This window comes from Condylostylus longicornis, unplaced genomic scaffold, assembly GCF_029603195.1.
Source record: "Condylostylus longicornis isolate FDR11 unplaced genomic scaffold, ASM2960319v2 ptg000151l, whole genome shotgun sequence".
In the NCBI taxonomy this organism is placed as follows: Eukaryota; Metazoa; Arthropoda; class Insecta; order Diptera; family Dolichopodidae; genus Condylostylus; species Condylostylus longicornis.
Window position 1 is genome coordinate 29,322 of NW_026578119.1, and position 23,961 is coordinate 53,282.

At 29.5% G+C, this 23,961-nt stretch overlaps 2 protein-coding genes across 4 annotated transcripts; one reads left to right on the forward strand and one right to left on the reverse strand.

The window, feature by feature from the left end:
- The first annotated feature begins 4,382 nt into the window (after positions 1-4,382).
- LOC129615839 (gamma-secretase subunit pen-2) lies at positions 4,383-5,499 on the forward strand. The gene is made up of 3 exons (XM_055531220.1): positions 4,383-4,745; positions 5,100-5,204; positions 5,270-5,499. Exons 1-3 carry the CDS (start codon positions 4,685-4,687, stop codon positions 5,407-5,409), a joined length of 306 nt encoding a protein of 101 aa, XP_055387195.1. The 5' UTR covers positions 4,383-4,684; the 3' UTR covers positions 5,410-5,499.
- On the reverse strand, positions 5,425-6,915 carry LOC129615837 (transmembrane protein 177). 3 transcript variants are annotated; one of them, XM_055531218.1, is made up of 5 exons: positions 6,496-6,915; positions 6,246-6,441; positions 6,049-6,192; positions 5,764-5,998; positions 5,425-5,701 (listed from the first exon to the last, which is right to left on the reverse strand). In XM_055531218.1, the coding sequence occupies exons 1-5, from the start codon at positions 6,645-6,647 to the stop codon at positions 5,493-5,495; spliced, it is 936 nt and encodes a 311-aa protein (XP_055387193.1). In that variant the 5' UTR covers positions 6,648-6,915; the 3' UTR covers positions 5,425-5,492. The 3 variants fall into 3 exon arrangements, with proteins under 3 accessions (XP_055387193.1, XP_055387194.1, XP_055387192.1); XM_055531219.1 differs by having other exon boundaries at positions 5,425-5,686; positions 5,758-5,998; XM_055531217.1 differs by having other exon boundaries at positions 5,758-5,998; positions 6,496-6,911.
- Positions 6,916-23,961: the final 17,046 nt, after the last annotated feature.

Consider the following 23,961-nt stretch of genomic DNA (forward strand, 5'->3'; position numbering starts at 1 on the left):
GTGTGTATACAACTTTTTCTATTATTTTAGATAAACCAGGAGCTATACAAATTGGTCTATAATTAATATAATCACTCTTATCACCAGATTTGAAAATTGGAACAATTCTTCCCAGTTTTAAGGCTTCAGGAAAAACACCCTCAGCGAGCGATTTATTAATTATCAAAGCAATCGAACAACATAAATACTCATTACATATTTTAATCAGATTATTCGATAAATTAAGTGAATCTGTTGTTTTTGAGTTTTTTAGCTGTTTAATAATCTTATTTATTTCAGAAAAATCTTCTTTTATCAGAAAACTCGAATTCAAACGACAAGTCAGTATAAGATTGAGGGTAAAAAATTTTACTTTCAAAATTTTTTGTCATTAGTTCAACAAATTCCAGCAAAATATTTATTTAAATTATTAATTTTTATTTCAGCATCCTGCTTTGGCAATCCATTTAGTAAATCAACACCACTTTTATTACTGACTCTGTTATATAACATATTATTTATACACTGCCATGTTTTCGAGGAATCTCTACAATGTTCTGCAAACACTTTTTCAAAATATATTTTTTTTTATATCTACGCATAATTGTAACCTTATTGCGATAATATTTATATTGATGTTGCAAGAATGTATTGGAACTATCACGTGACCATTTTGAAAACCAACCATTTTTGACCTTCACTGCGTCAATAAGTTCTTTATCGATCCAGTACTGGTTATTCTTATGTTTTATTCTGATGATTTGTACGATTCCATAGTTCTTTCTTTAAGTCTTTCAAGCCAATCATTGACGGTATCTTCACAATTTTTAGTAGTACTTAAAATTAGTTGTTTGTCCATTAACGATTTTTTTATAGAGTACGGGCTAAGAGTTCTATTTATGAGGGTTTTACTGTTTTCAGATGACATATTATTACTTTGCAATATATTGTTATTAAAAATTTCTGTCAGTATGACATCGTGATCTAATAATTCCATATTTACATGCGATAATTCTATTCTTTCATTTAAATTATTTGTGAAAAAATGATCTATACAGGTGTTAGATAATTTTCTAGTTGTTGAATTTCCATTACAATTGTAAAAATAATTTGAAGACACAAAATTTTTATACTTGCTAACATTATTATTATTAATATCAAATAAATTTAAATTGAAATCACCAGTGATATAAGTGTTTTTTTTTTAAATTGGTATTTACTATGCAGTTTTGAAATTCATTTAGAAAGTCATTAAATTTGGTTGATATAATGTTTGGTGCTCGATAAACATTGATAATTATCAATTAAAAAAAAGTTCATCTGGCAATTTGAATTTTTCAGGGTTCGAATCTGCGACTTTTTACATAGAAATCATATGCATTGCCCTGTATAGTACAGTATTAACTAATTATGCATTCACGCATTTGATTCGTATGTATTTTAAAATTAGCGGATTATTTTATGTGTTAGTAGCGGATTATTTTATGCGTACACAGTAATTGATCGTTTAAAGTGCTTATTGCCAAAGATAGTTTACGATTTTATGCGACTTAACTAAACTCGAGGTTCTAAAACAAATTACTCAAAAGATATTAGATCTAAAAGGAACTAATTATTTGTTTAATTAAGTCCTTTTTTTTATTAAGTTTTATCTATATGTATATTACGGGTTTGTTTTTGAAGAAAGTAAACTTAAAATATCTCACACATAATGGAACATAATTTCAAAAATACAGACATAATACTTGCAAAGCTTGCAATGCAAGCTCACACGACTAGTTAAAATATATGTATGAGTATTGTTATTAATATTGTTAAGAGTTGTTATGTAAAATTGTCAAACAAAACTGATAATATAAGAGATTTGTTTTTTTTTTATTTTTTTTTTTTTTTTTTTCCTTTGTTCACTCCTAGAAGGAGCATAGGGCTAGGGCATGATTTCTCATGCATTAGTTTCATAGCGTCATAGGGTTTAACTAGGTAGGTGACTAGCCTGCCGTAGTTTTTATTTATATATTAATTATTTGAGGTTATTAATATTTACTATTTATTTTTCTTAGTTTTTTTTTTTAATATCGAATATTAGGAATATTTGAAAATTACTTGTATAATATTTTTATTAGTATTGTATATTAAGTTATAATAATATTGAATATAATTTTTATAGTGACCTGACCGGGGTTTGAACCCGAGACCCTTCGGTTCAAGGACCGGTGCCATAACCACTGCACCAATGGTCAGATGATAATATTAGATATACTTTAACAAAATATGTTCATTTTTTAAGGTAATAAAATATTATGACACTTATACAAATTACACATATTTTAGAGTAGAGGTCAGACAAGAAAATTATATAAATACGCTCCTGTTACGATTTTGATAATGTTCGGATCAAAGAAAGAGACACTAGAAAAAATTCGGCTTCATTATTTTTTCAACATACTTCTCTGTGACCCCTTTTTTTTATTAAAAAAATAAAAAAAAACACAGAACTCTCTTTATTTACTACACCATCGCCGCTTGCTATTAGAAAAAAAACATTTTGGCATAAAATTTCATTTTTAATTTGACAATTCTTGGAAACTTACCTAAAATTTTTAGCTTCACTGTGATTTTTTTCAAGATACGATTTCTTAGGAAGTGCAAAAGAGCCAAGATTTTTCTTCATTTTTTAATTCGTTGCATAATAATAAGAATACTTTTAGCAATTGGCAATGCTGCCAAAAAAATAGCTCAGTTCAAAATTATTTTTTATCAAGTTATTTAAAGCCGCGAGGCTTACTATTTATTTAAATTAAACGGTTTTTTTTTTTTTTGACTCAGGGACGTGAAGGGACCAGATGGATTATCTGATATATATCCTTATTTTTCATTCGTATAAGTGTAACAAAGTTTAAAAATTTTGCTTTTTGCAATTTCTTTTTTAAATTGAGTATAGCGTCTCAGCTTTATGAAAAAACCAAATTAAAGTCTTAGTCAGTTAATTAATTGGTTAATTTGTGTCTCGTTTTATTTTAAATTTTATTTTAAAATTAAAAATGATATTCGATTTTCATTTGTACCAGCATGGTAAAAATAAATATTCAATATTCCCGAATTTACAAATGTTGGCTTAGCATGTCTTAGCATGTCAATGTAAACTACATTATCACATCTTTATATGAAAATCTTATGAAAATTACTTTCCATTTTTTAATACAAATTCATCCTTTTTTCTGTACTTTACTTTTCAATATTTTCTGAGCAGTTCCTGAAGAGTTATTTCCTTCACCCGTTACTGATTTCAAAATTCGTAGTTACATTCCATTTATTTTTTTTAAATATGTTCCCGTTTTATTAGTTTTTACGTTATAATAAATCTAACGAAAAGCTATATAAACCTATATCCAAAAACATCCAACGTTGCTCTTCGTAACCAACATCACGCTAGATTGGTTGTCAAAACTCTGATTTTTGTATAATATGTATTAAAATTGTTAAATATCGAAATTAAGGTTATCAATTTTAATAAAGTCCATCCTTATTTCCTATATAGAAAAATTGAAGAATGAGAATTGTTTTATTTCTTTTTGTATTGTACATAATGTTGGGGAACTATCAATATATTGGACAATTGATATTTTCGATATTTTGTTGTAAAAATATTGCGATATATCGACAGTGTTATAGTTAGTGTATAGTATGATGTATCGATGGCCTTCATTTAATTTGTAAACAAATAAAACAGTATATAAATAATATAATTTGAAAAACTTCATCAGTAATTAGACTTATCAACAGCTCACACAGCCATCGTAACGTGCGTAGTATTAACTTTAAATATTTTTATTTTCTTAACTTTTCATTCTTATTTTATCGATAAAAAATCGTTTGTAGTTTTGAATATTTTGAAAATTCTCATATGCTTAAACGAAAAAATTTTTTGTCATAATCAGTGCTCGAAGTGAGGCGGGATGGAGTGGGATGCCATCCCAGTACTTTTAAATAATTGGAAATCCATCCTACTACTAAATAGGAGAGAAAAATGCGTTCCGGAACATGTTTTTTAAAATTTAAGAAAATTTTCCAATGAATTTTAAAAATTTTTTTAACAAAAAATTATATGTAATTTTAAATAAGACCAAATAGTAACGTATAATTTTTTCCTATTAATGAAATTTTCGTTACTACATAGTAGTCTATGCATTTATTTAATTATTTTTTTAAAAAATAACTGAAATAATACTTTTTTTTTATTTTTTTTTTTTTTACTATCCCGCTACTTTGAGTATCCCATTTCGACCACTGAATAGCTAAAAACTAGCAATAGTATCGATAGTACTATCGATACTATTACTAGTTAAGTTTATATTATGCTATCGATATTATTAAATTTATATATTTAGTGCTATCGATATTATTAAGTTCTTGTAGTTTTGATTCAAAAAACGCTTTGCGATTAGTTATTGGAAGACTTTTTTGCCTCACAGTTTTCATTTCCGGTGGAAGAATATTTCCACTACCAACTAAGTTTTCAAAAGCAATATTACGCTTTATAATTTTCCCATAGTAAGATATTCCAGCCAGGACGAATTCCATAATAGCTAAAAACGAGCAATAGTATCGATAGTACTGTCGATAGTTCTCCACCACTTACTGTACATGTCATGTACAAACGAAGGTGAAGGTAATGCTGCGGAAGTTATAACTTCCAAATCCAAAAATGGACTTAAGTAAGATGTCGGATGAGAGAAAACTGTATCTCTGTAACTGGTACTTTAAGGGTAAATGTAAAGTAATTTAAAAATTTCGTGAGTGTACTTAAAAATTATGCGACATTAAACACAAATGCATATACACACGAATTATTAAATTCCATATTGTAAAAAAGGAAGATATTTTTTAATGACAAATTTAACAATAGAAGACTTAAATGAAATCGAAATATTCCATTTGTTATCAATAAAATATACTAAAATTTTTTATAAATAAAAATCAAATTTTAAATGTATAATGATCTGAGCACAAGAGATTTTTTTTTAAAACTATTTTAATTTAAGGTTGTATTGAAATATTTTACATTAAAGAACGTAATGAAATGAGAATTCATTTTATTTATAATGTTTAATATTTTTTAGCTGGCTTTGCATTTCTACCGTTTGTGTGGATTATAAATTCGATTTGGTTTTACAGTGAGGCATTTTTGAGAAGCCCTTTCGAGCATCAAAAACAAATGAAAAAGTGTAAGAAGTTGCTATAAATTAAGTACACCTTGCCTATGTATATACAAAATTAATTTACTATTCAGATGTTTTGCTGTCAGGGACCTTATCTTTGATGTGGCTTTCAATTGCAGTACTGTGGGTAACAGTTTTTCAAAATAATAGAGATAAATGGGGCCAATTTGGTGATGCAATAACTTTTGTAATCCCGCTGGGTGTAGTTTGAAATTAATAGAAAATGTATAAACCACATACATACGTACGTGCAATGTTCGTATGTAAGTTTATTTGAAATAAATGTTTTGGTAATTATAAAGCCATTTGGTTTAATTTTTTATTAAGTTCCTGTAGTTTTGATTCAAAAAACGCTTTGCGATAAGTTATTGGAAGACTTTTTTGCCTCACAAGGAAGTTTTCATTTCCGGTGGAAGAATATTTCCCACTACCAACTAAGTTTTCAAAAGCAATATTACGCTTTAGAATTTTCCCATAGTAAGATATTCCTGCCAGGACGAATTCTACAAAGAGAAATAAACAAGCTTTACAAAACAAAAATGCATAACTAATAAATTACCAGGACCTAGCTTTGCAAGTGTCTTATCAATAGAAATATCATACAAAACTTGATTAAAATCTTTCAAAAACGCCCAGGTTCCAAAACCAAAAAATCCCAATATTGAATACATAATTACTCTAACTGAAAGCGGCTTAGCGTATAGATTCAATTTTTGATTTAAGCTAGTAGCAATTGCGTACATAGACAAAAAAGAAAGTGATGGAAATATCGAATTCAATAGCACTCGATGTGTTTGTAGCTGCAATTATACTTAATTATAAGTGAATTTTATAAAAAATTGCATAATACTTGTAAAATGGATTTACAAATAGCAAATAACTTTTCATCTTCTGTAAACACCAAAGATTTTTTCAAAAATTTGCCATCTTCACTATCCCATATTATCTTTTCATTACGAAGTCTCATAAACTGGTAATCAACGTCTTCTTCAGACTATAGATTTTTGATTTTAATTTATCTTTTATTGTGATTATAATCATTTGTACCTCATAACAGAAATTAGTAGGTATTCCGATTACACAACCAAAACGATAATGTGTTGATCCGCCTTCAAATATATCGAACCCAAATACTGTGAAAGGTTGAATATTTATTTGGTAACAAGGATGCATTCCAAGCTTTTCGTAGGCAGTTTTCAAATATGTTTTCACTTTTTCAGGAACTGGAACTTCAATACCTTCCCTGAAATTGCAAGTGCATACAAATCAATATACTACTTCACTAAATTTTCTTTACTTATAGCACGCTACTACTTCTTTGTATTTATGTAGAAACAGTGTATGAGGGAAAAAATTTCCAGCAAATAAAATAAACCCGAATGCAGCCGCTCCCGTAAGAATTATTTTTCGTCCATTCTTGGTTGTGAAATAAGCAGAAGTTTTGTACATTTTATAGTTCTTCAAAATGATGTGTTTATGGTTTGGATTTTCTGTACGTGACTCTACATGACATAACGAGACAACTCAAAAATATAATTTTGACTTCCGGAATTTTAAATATTTATAGCAAAGTGTAAATTTCTATCGAAGACTAAAAAACTTTCGTATAGAACTGATCTACAAATATATGAACAAATTCTCTGTATAATAATACAGAAATGTTACAATGAAATATTTTGGTACAGAAATGATTTATATATTAAAATATAATATGTAGTAATAAAAGCAAGTTGGTGACTGTGCTATTCGCAAATGTGCGATATGTGTCAAAAAAAACCGCTCAGTAGAATCTTTTTTGTTTTAGCTGTTAATATTTTTTATTTTAATTATGCAATTTAAAAATAAATTTATAAAATTGAGAGTTCACTCAATTATTAACAAAATTTATGAAAAAAAAAACATTAAAAAAATAATAACAAAACCAAAATTAACAAATTCAAAAATATAGCCGTTTTTACGAGTCAAAAAAAACGCTCAGTTAAAAAAAATGGTTTAATTTTTTTTAAAAACAACGTTTTTTTTTTTTTTTTTTATTTTAGATTTATTATCTATATGTAGCGCTAAAACTGGTCAAAATGACCAACCATCAGCTTGTTTCTGTAATCTAAGCCTAATTAAATAATACTTGCTGAATCACACAATTGCTTTTCAACATTTTATCTGTTTCCTGTCAAGTCAATCTCATATTATTATAATATATATGTACATAATATAGTCTAATCAAGATTTATAACCAATCGTAAGGCCTCTTTCGTTTTAATCTTCTGGAACCATTTTCATCCCCCGTTAGACTGAGTTTTGATGCTTCAATGTTAGTATGTGATGATAATGTTTTACAGCGAATCTTTTTATTTCTTCTTGGACTGTTTTTATTATGAGGTCTCGATGCAAATCAGCATTTCTAACGTACCATGGTGCTTTAACGATGTTTCTAATTACTTTATTTTGAAATCTCTAGATGATATCTATATGACATTTACTAGCGCAACCCCAAAGTTGTATTCCATAAAGCCATATTGGTTTTAATATCTGGTTATAAATTAAAAGTTTATTACCCATACTGAGTTTGGAGTTATAACCAATCAGCCATTGTAACTTTGTATATTTAATTTTTAATTCTGTTAATTTACTATTAATGTGGTCTCTCCATAATAGCTTTTTGTCCAGTATCATACCCAGGTACTTGACTTTTTTTTTATTAGGTGTAATTTTATCGTTTAAATGTATTGGTAAGTTCGGGCAATTTTGTTTGTTTATAAAATTTATGTGTATTGACTTTTGTTCATTTATTTTCATTTTCCATTTATCTGTCCATTCTAAGATTTTGTTGTTTGCATATTGTAAATTTTGTGTTGATGTATTTATATTTTCGTCTACTGTTAATAACGCAGTGTCATCCGCAAATGTAGCCACTGTTACTTTATCGAAAGTTGGTAGATCATGAGTGTAAAGTAGGTACAAGAACGGTCCCAGATAAATAATCTATCCCTTAGATACGATGATATGAAATCGACGTACGATGATGGTAGAAATTTTTTAATTTTGTTGATCAAGCCTGTGTGCCATACTCTGTCGAACGCTTGTGTCATGTCCAGAAAAGTTGCTGTACATATTTTCTTTTCCTCTAACGCATTTTCTATTATATCCGTAATACGATGGATTTGTTCAGTTGTTGAATGTTTCTCCCTAAAACCAAATTGATAATTTGGTATTATGTATTTATTTTCCACTGTATTTTTTAGGTTCCTTAGAAACGATTTCTCAACTAGCTTCGATAGTATTGGTAATAATGAAATAGGTCGGTATGATTTTACTTCGTTTTGAGGCTTTCCTAGCTTTAGTAACATGGTCATTTCAGCAACTTTCCAAATCATCGGCATGTGTTTTAACCTAAAACAGGTGTTGATGAGCTTTGTTAAAAATAATAGACCTTTCCTTAGCAGATGGATCAGTATTTCGGCAGTAATCAAATCGTGCCCTGGAGCTTTTTTTCTTTTGAAGCTTTTTTCGATTTCATCTTTAACTTGCCTTGGTGAAACTTGCGGAATTTGTAGATTTGTAATTCCTTCATCAGTCGATCGCTCATTTTGTATGTTATTATTTGTTACCAGATATTGTTTAAAAACTTCTTCTAAATACTTTGCAAATGTGTGTGCTTTTTCTTCATTTGTTCTTGCCCAAGTGTTGTTTGTTGTTTTTGTCGGTGGAATGTGTACAATAGGTTTCTTGAGTTTTTTTGTAACCTTCAACAGCGAATAATCAGTTTTTTCATCTGGTATTAAGTTTTTGATATAGTTTTCCATGTTTTCGTTTTTAAAGCTTTGAATTTTTCTTTTCATCTCCTGTGTCTTTCTATGTAATATGTTTTTATCTGCCGGGTCTCTCGTTAATTGCCACCTTTTTCTAGCTTTTCTCTTTTCACTAATTAGCTCTTTTATTTCATTATGGATATGTTATGTTATTTGTTTTTTGTACATAGTTTTTCGTATTTTGCCATGCTGCTTGTTGTATTATTTTTGTAAACATTTCCGTTTCTTCTTCTAGTTGTTGTGTAGTGTTTATAGCACATCTTAGATCAATTGAATTTTCTATATCGATTTTAAAGCTCTCCCAATCCGTCGTTTTATTGGTTAACGTTGGTTTAATTGGTAGTGGAATTGCTTTTTCGTTCAGGTTTAAGATGACAGCAGACTGATCAGAGCTCAGATCATAACTATCCTCCATACTTATGCAATTTGTAGTTATTTTTCTTGTTATAAATATGTCCAATACATCTGACAATCTATTTGGGTCAGTGGACCAGTAGGTTGGTTTACCAGTTGAGTGGATATGACAACCTTGGCAATTTGCTGCTGCTTTCAATTCTTTCCCTTCAAGATAATCTAGATCCCCATGAGACATGTTTGGCATTCATATCCCCACCTAATATGAATGTTTCTCCTAGTTCTTGCAGAATTTTAATATACTCATTCTTTTTCAGGTTGAACTTGGGTGCTAGGTATATTGCACCAACAACGAGTTTCCGTTTTTCTGTTTTTATTTCAATTGATGTTAGTTGACATTCAATAATTTGTATGCTATTCTGTACATTGTAGTTTAGATTATCATTTATTATTAAAGCACTCCCACCTTTGGATTGATTATTTGGATGTCGACTTAGGTGACTTAGGCTAGGTATTATAATTTTTTATTTTCAGGTACATTTGATCCGTCAGGTGAGTTTCCGAAAGTAAACAAATATCTATGTTGCGCGTTATAAGAAATACTTCAAGTTCTTGTGTTTTGTTTTTTATACCGTTGGCGTTCCAGGTGGCGATTCTCAATTGCTTATTGATTATTTTTATTTTTCAGTCTTCTTGTACCAGGTAGGTGATTCTCGATGTTATCTAAACTAAGTGTTAGATTACTGATTAAGTTATAAATACTGTTCATTGAAATCATTTTCTTTTGTGTTTGAATTTTTTTTTACTGCCTGTGCATATGATATCTCTTTTACGACTTTCTGACTTGTGTTATTATTATTGGCATGTATAGTCTCACCTTGTGTGCTTATACCATTTCTTATGTTTTTTTGCATGTTTCTTCTTTTTTGCAATTCTTTTGCAATTATGCATCCTCTATAGTTCGCTGGGTGTGCCTCATTACAGTTAGCACATTTCGCAGGTACATCTTTGCTTTTAGTACAGACGGTTGTAAGGTGGTTCCCTGCACATTTAACGCAGCTTGGTTCCCTGTTGCAATATTTTTGAGTGTGTCCATGCCTTTGACATCTTTTGCATTGTGGTATTTGATTAACGCTCTTTGATGCTTCTATTTTCTTTTTTCTATATTTTCAGTGTTTTCAAATGTTAACATAAACAGTGGTAATTTAGTGACATATTGTTTTTCATTTAATTTTCTTTTACTATATTTGTTTACTACACTCATTATTTTATACTCTCTTTCCAGTAATTCGTTTTTAATATCATCTGGATCACACGATGGATAAAGGTGCCTGACCATTACCCTTATGGGTCTGGCCTGCTTATTTTCGTATGAGTGCCACTCCATCTTAGCAATGTTCGCGTAATTTGTGAGTTCCCTGTATTCTGCTTCCGTGTTAACATTGATTTTAACTTGGTTGTTGTTTAGCATATATGTTGTATGTTTTATGTTGTTATTTTTCAGGTTTTTGTTAAGATCAGCGTAGTTTTTTATGTTATTACTGGTGGTGGCTTGTGATTTTTTTTTGTTTCTGACCTCTTTTCAATTTCATTTTCATTGTTCTGTGTAGGTGTACTAATATTTGACTCAAATTGGAAACTGCCTTCCGATAGTATACCTGTGAAAGCAGGCTATATTTATTCTGATTTTTATGGTACTCCTTATTTTTATAATTGAACACTGTGGGTCTATTATTATTTTCCCAATTTGTCGGCGACTGAGTACTTGTTTCCCCTTTCTTTGTATTTCTTTTGTTTTTTGTTAACAACCAGTCAGTTTCTTTTGGTTTTGTGTCGTTAATTATAATTGGTTCTATTGTTTTTGTGTGAAACAATCAGAAAATAAGATTGATAAGAGGATTGAGTCGATTCAAAAGAATTTTGTAAGATTTACGCCTTTCTTGGGAGGATCCAATCTTTCTCCCATCTTATGAGGACAGGTTCATGGGGAAATTTATTAAGTAACCCACTTTAAGCAAGAGACATGATATCAGTGACGTGATATTTAAATAAATAAAAAAATATAAAATATTTTAATAAATATGACATCTGATTTGATTTCTACCGATATTTTTAATGAGAAATCGTCATCAATTCTAATTTTAGGTTTCGTTCTCCTGATTTTTTTTTAGTTCCCTTTCATAGAACTACTTATGGGAAATATGAACCCGTCAGAAGAATGTTGAGTCTGTGTAACAATTTCAAGAACACACTTGATTTCATACTAACAAAAGGCACGATGAAAAAGCTATTGTTTTCTTATAGATAATTTTTTTCATTTCTAGATGATTCAAGCTTAATTAATAATACATACATATATGGTAGTTTTAGATTATTTGTTATCTTTTTTTTTACTTAATCTAGATTTTAATGTATGTCGAAATTATTAAATTGATATCTATATCATATTATAATATGTTTGAGCTAAGCGTGTAAAATAAAATAAGTCTCTAGCCTTCTAGAAGTGCCCACAAATGCTAACATCTTCGAAGTAACTATATATATATATGTATATAATAACTGATGTGTAGCAAGTTGATATACGATACTCGTGTTAGCAAAAAGTATTGTGTAAGTTGAGATCATAAGGTATGTATGTTTTTAGGTCCATTTCTTGCTAAGACAAAGCAAAATAAGATGTTTTAGTTTGAAACAATTGAAATTTTATGCACATAAGTACATATATTTGATTTGTAAAAACCCAATTGAATCAAACTAAATCGTGTTACAGAAATAGAATCTCGTTATTACGTATATAGTTTTCTGAATCTGATGAGATTCTGATGTGCAATCGAAGTCTGGCATCAGATAAAATCTAGAGAGAAGAATAGAAACATATCAGATTTTTAACAAATAAATTTTTAAAAAAGTTTGGCTACAATCAGCTGACTGGTGTTTTTTTTTATTTTATATATGTTATATCTATATAATATATTTAAATTTAAATACAAGTACTAAAAATATTACCATCAAAAGTTTGACGTTAAAGTATAGACAGAATCTGATGTGTTAATGTTTATTAGATTTTATCGTAGATTAAATCGTAGATTTAGTTTGATGTGTAACTAGCCCCTTAAAGAATGCTAAAGAAAATAAAATTTTTTCATACTTTATTAATCATAATCATTTTATGATTACTACAAAGTTCTTCAACTCATAATACTATTATCAATTATTTAAAAAAATTTATGTCGTCCAGCTAGAAAAAATAAATCAGGAGAAATAATAAGTAAAGAACGCTTATTATAAATTTCGCATCCTAATACTTTAGTTATATTTCCAAATATATGTAGGTACTTCTGTTTCTTTAAATTTACCGTAAAATACATTATTTGCGACAACGACAATTCTGTGACATTTTGTTGTAGTTCGCAGGGTTTGTGCTGAGAGACTTAAAGTCAAACTATGTTTTTTCTTGATGGTTCATTGGTTCGTTTGAAATAATCTCACCCATTTTTTTTATGACAGTTATTTGACACTTTTTTTGACAAATATAGTTGTTGCAGTAGTACAGTATATAAATTACATTTGAAATTATAGCGTGAAATAGAGTTCCATACAATAATTTAGAGTGGATATTTTTATAATAATTTAAAACATGAAATCTACAAAAAATAAATTGTCAACTTATTAAAAATCAGGCACAGGTGGAGTTATGTTTGCATTACATAAAAATACAAAAACAAAAAAAACAGATGAGACGCAAAAGGTTTTGGGGTCAGACCAATTTTAAAGGAAATGCCAAGGAAAGAATTTTATGGATAAAGAAATGTTCAATTGAAATTTGAATTATTGAGCATATATGGAGGGATATAAATTCAGAAGAATGTTGCCAATCCGTCGTACCAGCTCAGACTATTCAACGCGAAAATCTTTTATTTTATTTTCTATAAGAAAGATTTTTAAACTTTGAAATAAATAGAAATAAAACTTACTAGTTTATTTCAATACTTCATTTATTTATTTTTAAAGCAATTTATCCTTTGGTTTTAAAAACCATAATATTATTTTATATATTATAATACGTAATAATATGTACATAATTTTATCTATAAAAAATTATTCTATACTCAAATATTTTTATGATAGTCTCAATGTTTTGGCCTTCAAAATCAACAAATACACATCACTTAGAAAAGCTTGTTCTATTTGTAAAAAAAAAAATTATTCCATTTATAAAAAAAAACTTATTCTATTTGCAAAAAAAACTTTTCTACTTGTACACAAATATTTGAAACAGCGTAAATATTTTGAATATTACTAGCAAATTATTACTTACTTGAGGTTGTTTCTTCTACAACGTTAAAATTGAAATTGAAGTTTTATGTCACTTTTCTTAATTGACGTTTTAGAAAAGATCCCGAGATAAAATTCAACTTTTTGAGAGAGGAAAGTCGCTGCACTGAATATGAAGAGATCGGTATTTTCAGACAAATTACATCAATTAATGCACCCGAACCAATGATTCTGGTGCATTATCTCAACCAGAATGAGAGATGAACTAAAGCTGCATAGTAAAGAAAGATAAGAAATGTGGATAGAATAGACCCAATCTGTACTTCCACATTTATTCGTTTTCTCGTTCTTCACTAGAATTTTCATGCTATTTTTCGTTTCCCTTTCCCATATATTAAATTTGCAGTTTTGTAGTTATTAAATTTCTGTTATTATGAAATTTTATGAATTTAATTATGAAATTTTTGTAGTTATGATTTTTTAAGTGAACTTTTGTTTTTACTAGCGCAACGAAAAATTTTTCTGTTTTCATTTTTTTGTTGTCATTTAATCATTAGATTTTGAACGATTTACATCTAACTAGAGAGCGTACGAAACGCAAAAACAAGACAAAAATACTGTTTTTTTATGACAATACAAAGAATAATATAAAATTCAAATGACTCCATACCATTCCATACCATTAACAGACAGAACCATGCTAATGAGTGGGATGATCGACTTGTCGAATTTTACCGCTTTAAACATAAAAAAATAAAATTGTACACTTGGACATCTCCACGAAGTAACGAAAACAACATAATTCGGAACTAAATAGATTTTATTTTAATTAACAAGCGCTTTAGCTCCTCTCTAAAACAGGTAAAAAGATATCCTAGTGCGGCGCCTTACAACTTTCTTCTGTCAGAAATCAAAATAAATCTGTCAAGACCAAGAAGATTCAACACATCTTGAACGAGTCATCTTTCAGTGTTCTCGGAACAAAGAATAACACCGCTAAAAAAATGGATGACAGATGAAATACTGAAGATGAAAGAAGATGAAAGAAGGAAATTTGCAAACTCAAATGAGGCGGAATATCGGCGGTTAAGTAACTTAATCAGGGCAAAAGTGAAGTTGGCAATTAAGTGACAATGTCAGAATAATAGGCCTTTTCATAAACGCAATATAGCGAAAAAATAATGTGATACATATGCAATATATTTTCAACAGTTGCATAAAAACTTTTGCTATTTTGAATTCGCATTATTGTGTTCATGAATAAAAAATGCCCTTAAAAAACAAATTTATTTATTTCGGGCCAAATAGTAGAAAATTCTATTTCAGGAAAAATAAACATTAAGAAAAACAAAAAAAGAAAACTAAAACAAAAAGAAATTTTGTAATGTTTAAGTACAACAATTAACAAGCAAAGTGCAGCTGATTTAACTGCGCTAGCCATGATAATTGAAATATTTTTGTGATAGGTTAGCAATGTTTATGAACAAACTTGATTAGCAACATTTGTTTATGAACACAAATATAGCGCAGTTCTCTCTATATATTTATAAAAAGGCCTAATATGTTCCAGTTGAAATAATCAAGTTGGTTTTTTCGTTTTTTATTTTCAATACTATTACGCACATACCAGGAAGCACCCGCCATATTACGAAGGACCTTATTCTGGAAAGTTTGCACTTGTTTCATGTGCGTTTGCTTGGCACAACTCTATAGCTGCAGACCGTACGTCCATACAGGCTTTGTCATTTGGTTAAATGTCAACACGTTATCTGTCCATTTATTTATATTGTTATCCTGTTACTTTTTTGTTGATTCTTCAACACTTGATCCCATTGAAAGCTCAAATGGAAAAAATATGCAAAATAGAAAAGAATAGAATTAGAAAACAATTAAAGAGAAAACTAATGTTTATATTGTTATTGAATCCTGGCAGTAGGTATAAAATGCAGAATTTAATCATTTGTGCAATGGACAAAACAAAGGGATTTAGTACCCCAGGTGGTAATTCAACTACGTTGGAGAATCCACCCTCTTCGGAGGTCGGCTCTACGGATTCTGGGGAGAGCCATTTATTGCATTTGATTGATCCGCTCAGGAGGAACGCGAAAACCCGGCGTTCACCACCTACATCTGATGTGCGGATTTTAGAAAAGAATGGAAATAGAGAAGGTGGACTACCGAACATTCAAGCTCCACAGACCAATAAGGGTATAAACATGAGTGAAGCTCAAGACAAAGAAAGTGATGATCAGAATGCTGACATACAGAAAAGGATTAGCCAACTGGAACAGCTCTGTGTGGCTTTGAAAAGCGAGGTTCTTCAACTGAGGGCTGAAAATGAGAAACTAAAGAAAGAGAAGCATACGCAAATCACAAATAACAAGTCTAATGTGGGCAGTCATAAAGAAAATGAGGCTGCACCACGAGCAAAGCAGGTGAGGTCAGTCTTAGACGCCTACTCAACAGATGAGGAGGAACTCGCCAGAGAAACTGATTGGATCCTAAAACAAAAGAGGTCTAGCAAAAAAAGAAAAGCGGAATCGTCTCCGGAAGTGGTTCAGGTGACAACCAACGCTGAGAAAGCGGATGTTCCTAATTCTAAAAGTCGAGGCAATGTCACGAAAAACTCTAGGCCGCCTCCAGTAGTCATAAGTAATGTGGCTGACTATAATAAAATAGAGTCAACATTAAAAAATAAGAGTAGGTATTCTGGCACTCTGGGATGGGAAAAAATCAGCCCATATCGTACGACCCACTTTCACTTTCTTATTTCCTGGTATAGGTAGATGACCTGCTAAAGTGTGTCATGATCTGTATAACGGGTCGTTTATTTCTTGGTATAGGTAGATGACTTGTTTGAGTGTGTCATGACCCATGTACATATGAATGTACGAAGCTGAGGTGGCCGCCAGGTCAATGAGGTCAAAGGTTGCAAAGCAAGTTGTTTACTTGTCCGAGTTCAGCGTACTTGAGACTTTGCATGATTTGTTTACATGTGAATTTCCTTTGCCGGAGTTGTCCAGCAGATAAGGAAATTTAAATTAAATATTTTAAAAATAGTATTAGGTAATCAGAAATATCAGAAAGTACGTATTTTTAATTTTACCTTGATAGTAAAAAAGGAAAAAGCTTTGTTTATTTACATTGAGGTACCTATAATTTTTATTTTCCTTCTACCTTAGTTCTTGTTATTGTATCTAGTTGCTTGCGCACCGCATTGTTTTCGTTTTTACTATGCATAATTAAGAAATAGCAGGAATGTCTTATTGCTTACTTTTGCATAAGAAAAACAAGATGCATGAAATTTGTTGTTGTTGATGCAAATAGTTGCGTTGAAAATAAAAACAAGTTCTTGTTTTCATTTTCTTTGATTGTACTTAAATACAAAAAAAAAAAAACTGGTTAATCAAAAAAAGTCTAGTTGTTAATACATTACGCATTTGTATTTTTCTTAAAGTAGAATATTCTATAAAACGTATATACCTATAAATTACAAAACACATTTTTTTTTTTTTACTTTTTCTTTAATATAATTATATATAGTACATATTTGTTCTTGGAATCTTTCTTTAAATATTTTTTTTCGATGACTACAGGTTAGAATTGCAGATATCACTGGTTCAAATATTTGTATACGTCTTTGAAACCGGTTCCTATCTCGTGCAAGCTTATCGTATATTCCTTTTCGAGCAATTCTGTAAGCAAAATCCCATGCATACATATAATGAATTTTTAATTTCAAGTTAAAGTGAACTATTGTTTTCATATTTTTATTATGTAGTTAATTCAGTATTTTTTCCTTTATCAAATGTATGTAAATGTTTATTGCATTTTTTACAGCACATCTTAATTTTTAGCACTTTTCCAAAAATTTTTTGAAAAAAAGTGCTTATTAGTTTCACTCTGTCCGTCCGTCCGTCCGTCCGCCCGTCTGTTCGTGTGTCTGTTTACAAAACTTCTACATTCTTAAAGATAGAAAGCTGAAATTTAATACGTACATAGATCTTTACTAGAAACTTATTTTCGTAGAACAAAATATTTACCTATCTCCCCCCCTCTAGAAGTTATACCCCCCCAAAGCACTAAAAATGGCCTATTTTAACTATTTGTTGCAATGAAACCATAAGCATTTTTGAAATTTTGCAAACGCAGAAAGGCACTGGCTTGCTTCCCCTATCGCGGTATACTAAAGTTAAATTTTAGAAAAACAAAATGGTCGTTCAAATTTACCGTTATCTAAAGTCCTTTTTTTCCAAATTTTTCATGTCGTTTTTCTTCTAGACCCCAGCCTATAGAAGCTTGAAATTTAGGGGCTTTTAGACATTAACAAGTAGTTCATTTCGTTAGAAGAAAAGTTTTTTCCATCTCCACCCCCTCTCAAGTTATGGCCTCTTGAAATTTGTAAAATTTGCATTTTTGACACCTTATATTCCTGAAACCGCAAGTTTTTTCAAATTTCTATAAACGCAAAAAGTTAACGGTAAATTCCATGACATTAAAAAATATAATTATTTTTCTTAACTCACACAATTAACCCTTAAAATCGAGCATTATGTTAACCCCTGTTTATATTAAATTTTGCTTTATTTCAAAGACTGCATAAATGGTTCATCCTAAATATATGCAATCCTAGAAATAGTTTCGTTTATAAATGAAAATAATTTTAATAGTGTGGTAGATATACATTGACTGTTTTTAAAAGCAGTATTTTCACTTGTTGAAGGGAAAAGTGCTACAATACAAACCATTGGTTTGACCCAACTTTATTTAATTCCATTATGTGCAGCAATAGGGCATAAAGACTTATAGTTTTCAATTTGTAATAATGATGGCATACTTTCTGTTAAATCCTCTATTTTGGAGTTGTCAATGAACTATTGTAAGAATACCTTTTTTTGAATGCCCCTTACATAAATCTTTTCAGCTGATTGTAAAATTTGCTTAATAATATTCTATATTTCCGCTATTCCACTTTAATCCATTTATATTATCTTCACAATATTGAACATTATATTTTGATTTTTGGGTAAGTTCGTGTTCAGAGTATGGAGATTTAAAATAATACACCATGGGGATCATGCTTCCATTTTCAAGTAAAGCTAATTCTTTTACAAAATAGTGTTTTTCATTTCCTTGTACAAATTGAAGGTCGACAATAAAAATCTGTCCGCTCATATTGAAAACAAGTGCTTGTCCTCAATGAAAGTTTAAATGAAAATAAAAGTACTGAAGAGGTTACTAGGTTTATATAATATTTTGATTAATTGACATGTTTTATGTTATAAATATATGTAGGTTACAAGATCAACTTTTATTTTCATTATGTTTTTTCACCCATTTACAATGATGGTGGCCGGTCCATCGTGCTGTGGGAAAACCACTTTTATACATAATCTCTTAAAAAATAATAAAGACAATACAAAACCTTGTGTTCAAAAAATAATTTGGTGTAATCCTGATAAAAATGCTGTTCCCAAAAATATAGAACGGCTTGAGCATTATGTTACTGTTCCAGACATAAATGATAATCATGAACCTATATTAATAGTATTAGACGATATGATGTTAAGTACACAGGACAAACGAATATGTGAGTTATTTACTAGAGGTTCACATCACAGAAATTTGTCTGTAATTTTTGTAACACAAAATCTATTTCATCAAGGAAAATTTTCAAGAGATATTTCATTAAATTGTAAATATTTAGTACTTTTCAAAAACCCTAGAGATAAATCACAAATATTACCTTTGGCCAGACAAATATATCCGAATCAGGTTAAAGAATTCGAAAAAGTATATAATGAGGTAACATCACAACCATATGGATATATATTATTAGATCTCACTCAAGAAGTCAACGATCTTTTTAGATTAAGAAGTGATTTGTTTGGTCTAAATTCATGTTTTTGTACAAAAGATCAGTTAGAGCAATTAGCACAAGAATATGAGGCGTTTGAAAACCAACCGACATATATTGCACCTATTAAAAAATTCTAAACCAAGGTTTCAAAAAATAATAATTAAGCATTGTGAACCAGAAGTAATAAAAACATTTTGTGAAATAGCTTTGAATATATTAAAAGGAAATTGCAATCTTAATAAAAAAATAACGAATCAACTAAGGAAGTATAAAAAAAAGTTACGGGCGTTAACCTCCAATAAAAAATCTGTAAATAATAAACGAAAAATAATTATTCAAAAAGGGGGATTTTTACCAAGCCTTCTCGGAGCCATATTGTCTGGAATAATAGGACGTTTCTTAAAATGAATAGCGCAATGTTCAATAAAATGGTAATAATAAAACCTGAAATTTATGAAAAACTAAAACAAAATTCTGATGTCGAGCTAAATGAGTTAAATAAAAAGATGAAAAATATTCTACTGAATAAAAATTTGACTGATATCCAAAAGTGGTATTTATATCGTCAAAACCTGTTTAAAATAAAGAACAAAAGTAGAACTGTTCCCCAAAACATTACAGCACAGTCGTACCAGCCCAAACTTACAGAAACAAAGAGTACTCAAACTCGTCCAAAAACTGTTTTTAAAAACACAGACACCCAAACAAATTTTGTGGAATTTAAGGATGCTAAAATACAGTTCCCCGAGGAGGAAATATTCGAAAAAGAACCAGACGATGTATTTGATAATGAATTGCATGAAAATGTTTTTACGACAGCGCTTTCTGCTGCATCAGCTGGTGAACGTCTTGGAAAACGTAAGTCTATCAGAAATCAAAATTTTCAGATGTACGAAACTGATAGTGGAGATATTATAACGGTTCCTCTAGACAGTCCAAGTCCTCCTACAAAAAAAGAAAAAACTATAAATAGCAAAAGCGCAGAAAAATCTCAAAGACGTGTTTTACGATCAGCTAAAGCAGGTGACACACAAACACAGCTTGATTTTCCCATACGTAAAAGTAAATCGACAAGCACATGGACAACTTACATGTAAATGATGAATTTTATGTAACTTTACTAAGTGACTCATCCATTAACTACTATCCTGAAAACACATTGGTAGCTTTTACTAATAAATTAAATAAACAATTTGCCCTTGATGAAAAATGGAAAGTTGGAATTTCACAAGTGTATGTAAATGATTATGTATCATCCATTTACGGAGAAAACGACGAAAAAAGAATTGCCATTACGATTGGAAGTACAGAAAAAAAATTTGAAAACATAGGTACAACTTATATTCCATATAGGAAAGAACAAATCAATTGTGATTGGAAAACTTTTGTTTTACCTACACTCATACAAAATATAGAACTGGATGCAGGATATACAAAAAAGGAATGTGAGCGTCAACTTATATGGCAAATTTTTGATTATATTTCAAGGAACTCAAGTTACATAAAATCTGAAGAACCAACTGAATACACTGGTGAAGTGGTTAAAATATGTGTCAGCGATCCAGAAGTTGACATAAAAATAGGTGTAAAAACCAATTGGTCAATTGATGTTTTTATCAAAGAATGTTTTAATCAAATTTTAATAAAATACCCCGATTTTAAAAAATATAAAGACAGAATTGTGCAATTGTACAAGTCTTATTTAGAAACCTTATATTTTATACCAGTAAATAAATCAGATAGTATGTTTGTAATGTACGAACAATAATAATAAAGAATACATACGAAAATAATTTTTCTGAATTTAAAAATATTCATTATTTTCCAGTTGAAAATAAATTTTTGGATAATATTTCTATTATGTTATGTGATAAATATGGTAAACAAATAAATTTTTCCAATAGTAATATTCCTACAAAAATTGTATTACATTTCAAAAAAGTATAAATAAAAGGTATTAAGCAAAAATTATATTATTTTTCTATTATATTATGGAACGATTGTATTATAAGTATTATTTAGTTCAATCTGGTAAAGGGCTTGATGATATCGGTCCCTTACTTCATTGTGCCCTTGCCTATCAAAGAGGTCGAGGATTGGGAAGTTTTTTTGGGGGGCTTTTTAAATATTTGAAACCTTTGTTTGTCTCCGGAGCTAATATATTGAAAAATGAAGCAATTAATTCGAGTATGAATGCTCTATCTGATATTGCAACTGGAACAAATATAAGAGAAGTAGTTCAGGATCGGGGTAAGGAAATTTTAAAAAATGTGAGACGTGGAGCAGTTCGTAAATTAAACGAAATGTATGGATCTGGAAAAAGAAAAAGAAAAAATATAAAAAGGCGCCTCATTAAAAAAATCGACTATTTTGCTTCAAAGCGACGAAAAGTTAATAGCAAAAGAAAAAAAGTTGATATTTTTGATTAATTATGATTGAATGTATGAAATCAGAATTGGATATTTTTAGAACAAAGCCAATTCAATCTAGTATTTTAAGATCTGAAGAAGTTTCATACAATCCTATTGCTTCTTTAGATAATCCATCAACTATTGAATTTGTCTCATTAGGTCATGGTGATACATACAGAGATTTATCTTCTACATATCTTAGATTAAAGGTACAAATTGTTAAAAAAGATGGAAACCATTGGAATAACGACAAAGGTGCCGACGGAAAAACATTGCCCCAACCAAGTGTAGTGAATAATCTTCTACACTCAATAATAAAACAGTGTAATGTTCAATTTAACGGAAAAAGTATTACCCCGTCAGATGGAAATTATCATTACAGAGCATACATTGAATCATTATTAAATTATGGTACGGATGCCGCTACTACTCATTTAGAGTGTGCTGGATGGTGTTTAGATAAACCAAACATAGCAAAACCAGATAATAATGGATCAAAAGAACGTCAAAAACTTTATCACAACAGCAATATCGTAGAGCTAATGGGTAAACTACATTTGGATATGTTTAACCAACCGACTCTTTTAATAAACAACGTTGATGTGAGAATTACTTTAACACTTGAAAAACTAGATTTTTATATTTTTGCAGACGATGCTGATGAATCTCAGTTAAAAATTTTGGAAGCTACATTATTTATGAAGCACGTAATAATAAACCCAAGGGTACTACTAGCCCATAATGCTGTTCTAGAAAAATCTAATGCCAAGTACAATTACAAACGTGTTGAAGTAAAAAGTTTTACAATTCCTTCTAATACATTAAGTATTTCACTTGATATCACTAATGTCTTCATTGGGCAATTACCCAACACCATAATTTTTTGCCTTACAGAAAATGTTGGCTACTCTGGAAAAAGATCAAAAAATCCATATAATTTTCGACATTTTGATATGTCCCAGTTTGTATTGTATGTAAATGGTGTACAAGTACCAAATACAGCAATTGAAACAAGTTTTTCAGATGAAAATAATTGTCATACTCGTGCATACCATACACTTTTCTCTGGTACAGGAATTTATCATTATGACAAAGGACATCAAATATCAAAATCTATGTTTAGTAGTGAATTTTTCATCTTGGCTTTCGATTTGACACCAGATGCATCAGGAAATGAGATATGTCAGGGTACTTTAGATATTATAAAATATTTAAATTGCAATAAATATACAAGAAAAAAATTTAGAGGTGTATTTGCTTTAGATCAAATACCAAAAAACCTTGAAAGATCTTCCCTTATAATTATAAATGCTGATAAAGCAAAAGATCCTGGCGAACATTAGTTAGCCATATATATTCCAAAATATGGTTGTGTTGAATACTTTGATTCTTATGAATCAAAGTATTTCAATGACAAACAATTACAAAGCACCTTTTCAGAAGTTTGTGGAGAATACTGTTGCGTGTATGCATGGTATAGATGTTTTGGTATAAGTATGAATAATTTTTTACGTGAATTTAAGAAACGCAACCATATTAAAAATGACCAAATAGTTTTAAGAAAATTTCACAAAATATTTGGAAAGCAGAATATTCAGAGATGTGTTTCTAGAAATCATGTTATATAAAAAATGAAATGTCTCAATTAAAATGCAGTTTAAAAACAGATAGCTAGATCAGCATTACTTAATCAGTGTTTCTTAAAATATGTTGTTGGCGTATACTTATTTTTTAAACAAAACACATACTGTAAAAGTAGTAATAGGATTCCACGTAGAATTATTAGAAGCAACCATTTCAATACACCGCATTGGAAAAAAGGAAATTTTTGTAAATTATGAAGATTTTATGAAATTCCGTTTTTACTTAAAAATAAGATAAAAAAATATTTAGAAATAAATAAAAGCACTATGCTACTAGACTAATATGTTACTTGTATTTTATTTTTTCTTTTATTTACATTATTTTTGTGTTATTTAAAACATGAGTAATTGTAAAAATAATAAAAAGCAAACATAAATATACCATATACAGCATAAGACATTTATAGCAAT